Raw genomic sequence first — 9911 nt, forward strand, 5'->3', positions numbered from 1 at the left:
TCTTACACAACGATACGAATCATGTACGTTTGACAGTTAATGTAACAATGGTGATAGAGTATCTATTAATCGGAACTGGACTTGGTGTTCCGATAGGACTGAAAAGCAGCACCTACTCCAGCTCATTTTAGCCTGTTATTTCACTGAATTTACGAACAGTGGCTCATCCAACCCCCATGTTTGCACTGTCCATATTGAGTGTTTATATATCGATTTTAGTATTAAACTTGTAAAATAATCAGAAAATCTATCGATTAAGGGGAAGTGGTTCGCTCAAAGTCATGACGGCCGAATGTTCAGACGCATAATCCGTGCCACCAGCGAGCACGCCAACCCAATAGATTTTCATGCATGTCTCATTTTATCATACATCAGGAGCATTCACTTTTTGTAGAGTAGAAAGCTTTAAAATAAAGTATTTCCTCGATTTGTTTTAAAGAAGCTCTGTGGATCTCGAACAAAGGCTGCAATTACAATGAACCACCTTTAGACATTACGAAATAAACAACTACCTGTAGTATCAAACAGAGGACAGCCTGCAAGCAACAATTCGTTTCGCAGTATACTGATCTTCGGCGAATGTGCAGTTATGCAAGAGTTTGAGAGTAAATTAAAGTGATTGTCCTTCTGTTACTATCAAAGAATATGAACAACGCAGCTTAGAAATCAGCTTCAATGTAAACCGACGGTGTCTTCAGAAAAGAAGAATGCAGAACTTCAAAATCCGTCTCGCCTCTCATAAGGAAAATTATTAACCTGAAAAGCTCTCGGCCCCTCACTGATGGATTACAAATCACAAAGAGAAGAAAATCAGTTTGGAATAGAGAATGAAGCGTGTGTGAACAGGGCAAAGTCCTAAAAGCAAAGCAGTAAACGCCTTCAGTCAGTATTTGCCTTGATCTGCAAACACAATCCTTAAAATATTAACGGAGGAAGTACACTTTGTATAGAAAATTCACATAAAAAGATCTCACATCCAACCTTGACTACTGGTTTTAAAGTTGGTGTCGTGCTTTTGTCCACCCCTGAAGCTGGTATTTTCAGAACTGGAAATTGTCTGTGAGTGCATTTGGAAATATGTAGTAGATCAGGGTGTGTGGTGGAAAGCTGGGGGTTGAAACCGAAACCTACATATCTCGCCCCATTAGGGTATGTAAATTTAAAAAAAGAATTTATAAATGTTTTGATGGAAAGAACAAATAACACTCCACTATTCGTCATATCATTGCCATGTTTGAGAACCGAGCAATTTAATTCTTTCTCCCTTTCTGGGCATGCTCGACATCTTTATTGTAAAAGGGCAAATGCACGTCATCTGGCGGTGTAATGAAAACTATCAGTATTCTTGCTGCTGGAGTGGGGGAGGGGCAGGGTTGAGTTCTTTAAGGGGTTTCCATACTTTGCCCGAACGCTAGTTTGTTCTATTGACTTTAGCACCAAAGAAAACAACCTGCGCTTGTACAATTCAATATTACATCGGACTGTCAAACGAGATTGATCCTTCTTACATATTTACCGTTGAGAAGAATTCAAGAACGGTCGATGCATTTTCTTCTGCATTTATTTCAACGGGGTATTTCTGATCCGAACAGAGACAAATGTCAAAAAGAGTTCATCAGCTGATTTACTTTTTTTTAACTTCTGATGTTTTTGCGCCATTCTAAAATTATTATACCAACAAAAATGAAATTTAAATGCAGGTACAATAATGTCACTAGTAGACGGAGAGGAAATTTCTGAAGTGATTTCACTAGTTACTGACTTCTACTTCGCTAAAGCGCTAACATTAACAAGGTCTCATTTGGAAAAGTTGCACGGTTGAAAATGCGTTCAGTTACTATCAAATTAAATACCATTTTATTAAAACAAATACAAATCTGTTTAAGGGTATATGAAACAGCGTAAAGGCAAAACCTCACTTGCACTTACTGACGGCGGTGTTTTGATTAAAACAAGGGGTTTCATCAGTAGGCGAAATAAATCCAACACCTAACACCCTGCGGTTCAATATTGTACAATGGAATTTCGGCAAGCTATGTAGTGGTAGGGTTTTAATGTATCGGAACTTATCCCAATAAACGCTGAAACCAGTCATAACTTGATAATTGGTTCATACATCAATAAAGAAAATTGATAGCTATCTGATTTTATCTTTGTGACCAAATGTATCTTTCGTAAAAATGCGTTTTGTTTTAAAATGGCTTTTCTGGAAATGTATTTAATCGCTGAATCGATTTTGTGGCCAAAATTATACTCTGGCCAAAATTACACTACAGCTTTTCCAGATTGTGTTTATGACTAAGTACTCATAAAATATTTTCAAATTTACTTTCCAAATATCGTAACTCACTAAGACTTGTGGATGAAATAAACAGAGTTTAGCAAGGCTCACATCTCTGACGCACGAACGTGGATCTTGGAGATTCAGTGGATTCGCTACACCCTCTTAATTTCGCACTGCGTTTTTTCACTCATCAGGGGGCAATTACGTGATAATTAAAAGAATTTCACGGTTACTCTGACAATGTGTGTGTCCCACCAGTGATCAACGATCAAAGCGAAAGCTATTGATGTCCAAAATCCACTTGGTAGATCGAAATTACAGAGTGTTTTGTGCCCGGACACAAAGAAATGCAATACTGTTACACATTGCAGCAATTGTATTAGACAATACTTTGTCCTTGTTCTCAGCGTGACTAAGTAAATCTCTTTCTCTCTACAGTGTACCTAATTGTTCCGCGCATTCTTTATCAATTATCGGTTTCGATGGAGCTCTGATTTCATTTCTGTCCGGTTTTGTTGGTTGTGGTTGATTGTGTTTCCGGCGGAGATATTTTGCCGGAATGTTTAAGACACAGCATGCATGAAAACGATACAAGATAACCTCAGATCACTTAATTAACTGTCACTATGAAATATAAATTTATAACCACATATAATGGTCCTTTTCGTGCACGGGGTCAGGGCATTTGCAGCAGTTTCCCAGAAACGGTGCTGCCGATACTTATAAACAATTACGTTACCTTTTAAAGTTCTTAACTGTAATTGAAAATGTTATTGTTGTGACATTCAGTCCCTAGATCTACCTTAAATATGTTGAATGCGCGGAAATATTCTGTGCTAACCTCTTTTCTTTTAATTATTCTGGTGAGTTTTGATTTCTTGACTACGTATCCATGTAGCTCTTTTTAATATAAATTGTAAGGTCTGAACCCGAACGACTAAATTGTCGTTTAAGGGAAAGTGTTGAAGGAATCCAATCATAGATCTCATGTGCCTGGGAACCTTTCAATGAAAATCTGATTATTGTAAAGAGACACAACAGTTATTGCAGGATTAAAGAAACATAATTTAAGATATATGACCACTGAATAACAATTTTAAATCAATCTTACGTTTGCTTTTATCTGTTATTTTCGTAAGATCAACATTCTATTTGTTATAATCATTTTACCGGCAAAATTACCTTGCGAAATGTCAGATCGATTTTAGTCAATATAAATCGCCGCTAGTGCCGAATTCCATATATCAGAAATAATTTGAATACTTTAAAGATAAGCACATCTAACGCTGAACCATCTAGTAACAACTTACAAAGTGGGTGCGAATTATCCTTTTATTTTCTCATCAAATCAAAATAATTTTATTTTCATAGAATTACAAATACAAAATTAACAACTCCTTAAATTCCATTTGTAATTTGTATTATTATTTTTAAACAACGTAAGACTATAAAGGACCTAGAGTTGACCATGCAATAAATTAGGCACATAGAGAAAAGCTGTAAGAACCCGCCTGGCTATTTACTAACACCGACATTTCTAGACAGCTAAACACAAGTGGGAAAAGTGCATACACACCGAGTAGAAATTATAATTAAAAGTCATTGTCGAACGATAAAAAGGTAACTTTTCGAGGTTCCTGATGCAGGTAACATTTGGTTCATTTTTTAACAATAAACCCGCTTTTTTAAAAATTTATTCGCAAAAGTTGAAATGATCATGCAAACTGAGTCAAGAAACAGTCTTCCAGGCTCATTAAAACTGTACTGCATCCAAAAAAAGCTGCGAAACAGCAGTTTCGTATAACTAAGATGCAATTATTTTCTCCAAGCAGCCCGTTTAGTTGATTTACTACCACCCGCACGCTCATCTTTTCAAGTCTTGAACCAACTTCTGTGCAGCTACTGGGAACGTTGAGTGGAAACGGAGAACAATATATCACAAGTAATTCTAAAATCTTACAGCACGTCTGAAAAATATTAAATACATTCTGCAGGTGTCTGCCATATATACAACTGTGATTCATCGGCAAACATTGCAGCTACTTTACACTTGCACAGTTTCTATACATATTAACGTTACAAAGTAACAGTCCTTGCACACGGGGTGCATTTATGAGCAATCCCAATGAGGGAAAAGTGTTTGTCATTACAATTGCGGAACGGGTTTAGCTTCGTGACTAAGAAGTGTTGAGAACAGGTCTGGAATACACACCTTGGTAATAGGAAGCTTCGCTGGCCAGCATCGAGGGCTCCATGCCGTTCTTGCCCACGGAGCCGAGAGGCAGCCCGCTGGCCATGCTGCTCCCGTAGCCGGAGTAGTGCATAGCCTGCTCGTAAGCCTTCAAGTCCATCTTGTGGTGATGCTGCTGCTCAGATGACATGAGGTTGTTGATGGAGAAGGGGTGGTTGAACGAGTAGTGTGGATCCGCCTTCAGCTGGTGAAGCTGTGGCGGTTCGGCCGCCACCGACACGTGGCTCAAGGGCTGTAACAGCGGGGTTACGTGAGAGGACTGCGGGCCCAGGGCGCCGCCGATAGCCGAGGCCGAGCTCGCCGCCGGCGCCTGGCACTTGAGGTCGAGGCGGGGCGCCGTGTCCGGATTGGGCTCAACTCGGTTACGGGTCCGGCCGCCGGCGCTGTTGTTTCCAGCCGGGGGCGGTGAGCCGACCGCTGTCTCTTCGTCCTTCCTCAGCCCGTCCGGGCCCGCCTTCAGCGGAGCCTTCTTGTCGCACTTGAATCGCTTCTGGCGCCGCAGGTAGCAGCCGTTCTCGAACATGTTGCCCGAGTCCGGGTGCAGGCTCCAGTACGAGCCCTTACCCGGCTTGTCGGGCGAGCGCGCCACCTTGATGAAGCAGTCGTTGAAGGAAAGCGAATGGCGAATGGAGTTCTGCCAGCGCTGCTGGTTCTGCCGATAGTAGGGGAAGAGCTCCATGATCCACTGGTAGATCTCGCTGAGGGTCAACATCTTGCTCGGCGCTTGCTGGATGGCCATGGTAATGAGCGAGATGTAGGAGTAGGGCGGCTTGGCATGCGGGTAGGTGCGGCGCAGGCTCTTGGCGTCGCGGGGTCGGCTGACGTTGGCCTGCGGGTAAGTCATGGGGCTCACGCCCGGGTATGGGCTCAGGCCGTTCAGCGAGGCCTGCTGGCCGCTCAGGCCGGGACTGAGCGCCGCGCCCATCGCCGTCATGCCAGCACCCATTGCCGGCCCGCTGCCGGCCATGCCGCCCATACCGGAGCTGAGGCCGGCGCCGATGGCCGGGTTCCCGTAGGTCATGTTAAAGGAGCCGGAGGTCATGTTGCTGCCGGAGCCCATGGTGTTCATGCTCATGTAGGTACTTGCTAGTCCCGGGTTCATGCTGCTCACCGGCACCGACGAATAGGCCTTCACAACAAAATAAAGGTGTTAGTTGTACGGATCAAAACTCCTCTCCTCTTCCTCATTCCCCACTTTGTCACCTGCTGCCTTGGCAGGAAACTGACTTTTTAGCCCAGACTGGTGGGTCATTTGAGTTTAAAAAAAATAGGCGAGTAAGCCACGCCTCTTAAAATAAAGTACAAACGTGTATAGCACCTTTCTCCCTGGCATTACTGTAACATACAGAATCGCGCTACAACTGGATGTTTGTGAAGACCCCCACCCCGCCCCAGCTGTCTCTCTACACCGGAGCAGACCGGCCGCTCCAGGGGTCCCAACTCCACTCCCCCCACCCCCAGCCACCCCGTGGTCAATAAACTTGGAGACTCCCGCTTAGCCCCTGCGCGTCCTCAAATGAGCAACATGAAGCAGTCCTGTGAACCATTGGTGCCCACTGAGCTGATATCCTTCCATTCTGAGGTTTCCTAAACTGCCCACATGATATCGCCACACATACTAAAAAAACGTTCTTATTTCTTTGGGGGGGGGGGGAGGGAGAGAAAGTTCCCCGGCGGATTGCCTATAACCTTGTCATGAAAACGGTATTAGAAAACACACAATGCCCGGTGATAGTTAACGATCGCAAGTGCTCACCTCAAAAGGAGGTTCAAACGATACTTTTACTTACCTCCTGTGGTTCTCCGTAGAAATTGCTCCACTCGGAAGCTTCGTGCCCTTCCATCTTCACCGTACCTAACATCATGGGGGCAAAGCACAATAAAGAAACATCAAGGCTTGCCCCCAGAATAAAATCCCACCGCGGATGCACTCTGGCTGAAGCCGAGTGAGAGAGATAGACTGCGGGAGTGGGGAAGTGTTGGGAGGTGAACACTTTGAGTGGCGCTGGGGACATGCGTAGTGATCCAACTACTCACAGATCCTGCCTCCTATTCCGATTTGCGCAGATTTTTCTTTATTTGAATAGTTAGCTCTCACCTAGGCGTTAGCATACCCTGCTCCGATTGCATACCTGCCTTAACGACAGCGGCAGCTTGTGTCCCAACAAAGCTGCCAGTCAGCGGGGCCGATCTTTAGCCATTGAAAATAGTCCCTATTGGTTTTTGTAAAGAGACTAATTGGTTTAACTCGGAAACAATAGAAAAGACAAACTCCTGCAATGGGACAAGAAGCGATAAATTAATCGGGCAGCAAAAAGCTAACCGAGGATGCGTTTTCGCCCGGAGATTAAATGGGTGAGGAAAACGGAGGACGTTTTGTGCATCTTTTTCTAGTTTAACCTTATCTCTGGTACTGCGACATTCTTTTTCAAACTAGTTAATTAATGTTTTTCTCAGTCATTTTAATCAAACATTTCCAAACAACGACGTCCTTTACCTTAAATATCTCCTGTGGCAAGTTGAAGAAATGGGACATCAGTAAGGGGATAAATGCAAAAATACTCTGACACTTTCCTGGTTTGTTTGGCCTTCCGGCGGTCTAAATCTGACTACTAGCACTCCCGAGTCCCACAGATGTAACGCACCGCCACAAATACATCAATACAGGTTTCGGAGAGGAACGTTTTCATCAGCCTAAGATAAACTGGTGAAGGTTGAAGCGATTGTTTCAACTGCATTGCTCCGGCCAATCAGTAATCTGTAAAATTGATAGTTGGTCTGGCAGCCTGTCTAGCGATAGCACTGTTAGCAAACCTTTGGCCGGCAAAGATTTTATCTCGATTAGTATCAGTAAGCGTCCGAAAGCAAGCCATTTCTGGGAAATTTTCCGGATCCCAAGTGATTCGTTAAATTCCACGGTTATGTGAGCTACAATCTGAGCAGCACATGTTGGTTGGACAGGCTGGAAAGGGCGAAGGACCTTTCTGTCTGCTGTTCATTTAGAAATCTAAACAAATGTATGTTTAATAAGGCTTTAGGGCCAGCGACATTCCTACCGTGAAAGAGAGGAGTCGGCCTGAAAGTGGCAGATGTAATTAGCCCGAGGAAGAATTTACTCTGCAGCGTGACGTCTTTGAGGAATGGTGTTAAATAAACGCATTCTTCGCCCTTCTTTCGTCGGGATAGGTCGTAAAAATGCAGATTGGAAGAATAGTTTGCATTCAAGATCACGTACCTCGGTTACCCTCTCCGAAGTTTGCAGCCAGCGACAGCCCTCGCTTCAAATCACCAATAAGTGGGACTGCAGCTTACCCCTTGGCTTTATGTAGCGCCTAGCAACGGGACTGCTTTTGGATCAGAGATGTTAACCGCAACAAAATGAATGGTATTGGACTCCTTTCTCGGTGTGTCTTAAGAAGAAGTTTGCTGTCCACCCATGAACGGCCCTGAGTACATTAGAGAGAACATTGTGCTTTACTGCTGAAAACACAAGCCCTAACATCTCATAGATCAGGAAGCTTTGGTCAGTGACTAGGTCTTCAATTTTACGTCTTTGTGAAAGGAATGTGGTTTTAAATGTTGTTAGAAACTCAAAGCTTTGCGAATGTGAGGTAGTTGAGTGGATTAAATCTTCTTTCTGAGAAGAGAGGCTGGTGCAACAACACGATGCGATTCTATGAAGGGAAACAACCTCTGACTCAGATAGCGTTATAACTGCACTTCAGATGCGCTGAGAGCGGCAACGTGTCTTCCAGTGGGGTATTGGTCAACGAATTCAAGAATGAATGTCGGGAAGAATATAATTTCCAGCATATCCCCGTACGAAATGTCTACATAACACATTCTCAACAATCTAATACTTTGTGAAATAAAAAATACAAAATCTTGTCAATTTAACTAATCCGTATGTAATGTCTAGGTGACATCATCAACGGAGATTTCCATTGGTTTTGAAAACTTTGATTTTGGGGAAAACGTTGTCAAAGATCATAGTTTTAAGTAAATTAGCGATAGACGAAATTACAACTTGGCGTACTTGAACAGGCTCAACCAATATGCGCCAGAGGAATTTGTGACCTTTTCATTTCATTTCCCTGGAGGGTCTGGCTGAGTGTGCAACATCTCGCCTAGAAATGGGTGGTCAGCTCTACCTGAAAATAATTTAGGGGACAGTTCTTATCTGTGACGGCACACAACACGGGTTCCTAAAGAAATATTTGAAAAATTTCAATTTTAAAGCTTTTGAGAACTATTAAAGAATATCGAATGAAATGTTTGTGTAATATTCATTATTTTAGGTGCAGTACGAAAACATTTTCAACTATAAAGTGTAATTTGTTCACTGATTTACACGGAGTTTGCAGCATAAGCGGAGGGCATTCTGCCCAACAGGCCCATGTCGGCGTTCGGGCTCCACCCCTACCCTTTCCATCCTCTGTCATTTAGTAGTGTCCAAATAATTTCATCTTCCTTTCTGAGTGAAGGCTTCCCCAAATCCATTCATTGTCGTTTCATTGGGCATTTTCCCCAGTATTACTGTTCGGATAAAGAATTATGTCCTCAAACCCTGTTTGATAGCTCAATTACTAATTCATATTCATTGCTCCTAATTGAGATTTGATTCCTATTATTGTTACCATTTATTCTGTGTCATTTAAGTAATGATTTCAAAGATCACCCACAGATCGTCCGTTCGTCGTTTAAGAAGTAAGGAGACCCAGCTTGTTGCTAGTATAACTTGGTATTTTTGCTACCACGTTGGTGTGTCTTTTCAGACACTGCATTCCTTTTTAAAGGATAAAATATGGCGACCAGACTTACACATGAACCTCCAAGGGTGGTTTGACCAAAGTTCAATATAAGTTTAGAATAACTTCTTGACTTTTCAATTCAATACATCTAGACATAACAAACATTTGATTTGCTTTTTTATGCCTTTTATTCACCTGAATCTCTACATTTAGTGATTTGTGTGTCTGTATTCCAAGATTCCTTTGCTCCTCTGTGCCAGTAGTTTTACTTTTCTTAGCAAAATGTAATTCCGCACAAGTGACGGAGTTAAAATTCTGCGAATACAGTGCCCATTCTGGATGTTTATTGACGCCTTCTTGTAGTTTGAAGCAGTCCTTCCCGTTGATGACGTCTCGTCCACAAGTTTGGCGTCATTCACAAAAAAAGTACAAAATCATTTTTGATTCCAAAACCTAAGTGTTAGTACAAATTTGTAAGTACATCTATCCCAGTGCAGCCGTAGCTCACCTCCTTGTTGCTGAACCCTTTACTGTAGGCTTTTTGTTTGAAGCCAGCTGTCCTGACTTGTTTCCTACTGACACTTTATTCACTAGTCTGTAAGTGAATGCCTGATATACAAGCAGG

General features: G+C 42.7%; 1 protein-coding gene across 2 annotated transcripts; it reads right to left on the minus strand.

Annotated features, from left to right (window-relative positions):
• Positions 1–3602: 3602 nt before the first annotated feature.
• Positions 3603–7280, minus strand: foxa1 (forkhead box A1). Of its 2 annotated transcripts, XM_073040008.1 has the most exons (3): positions 7033–7280; positions 6326–6390; positions 3603–5664 (listed from the first exon to the last, which is right to left on the minus strand). In XM_073040008.1, the coding sequence occupies exons 2-3, from the start codon at positions 6377–6379 to the stop codon at positions 4462–4464; spliced, it is 1257 nt and encodes a 418-aa protein (XP_072896109.1). In that variant the 5' UTR covers positions 6380–6390; positions 7033–7280; the 3' UTR covers positions 3603–4461. The 2 variants fall into 2 exon arrangements, with proteins under 2 accessions (XP_072896109.1, XP_072896108.1); XM_073040007.1 differs by lacking the exon at positions 7033–7280 and having other exon boundaries at positions 6326–6556.
• Positions 7281–9911: the final 2631 nt, after the last annotated feature.

Source organism: Hemitrygon akajei, chromosome 3 (genome assembly GCF_048418815.1).
Source record: "Hemitrygon akajei chromosome 3, sHemAka1.3, whole genome shotgun sequence".
NCBI lineage: Eukaryota > Metazoa > Chordata > Chondrichthyes > Myliobatiformes > Dasyatidae > Hemitrygon > Hemitrygon akajei.

Bases quoted from the DNA above. Each gene is read 5' to 3' on its own strand.
- foxa1 (XM_073040007.1), bottom strand. From the start codon at position 6,550: ATGTCCCCAGCGCCACTCAAAGTGTTCACCTCCCAACACTTCCCCACT. The intron at 5,665-6,325 runs GTAAGTAAAAGT...TTTGTTGTGAAG, and splicing joins TCTACGGAGAACCACAGGAG to GCCTATTCGTCGGTGCCGGT.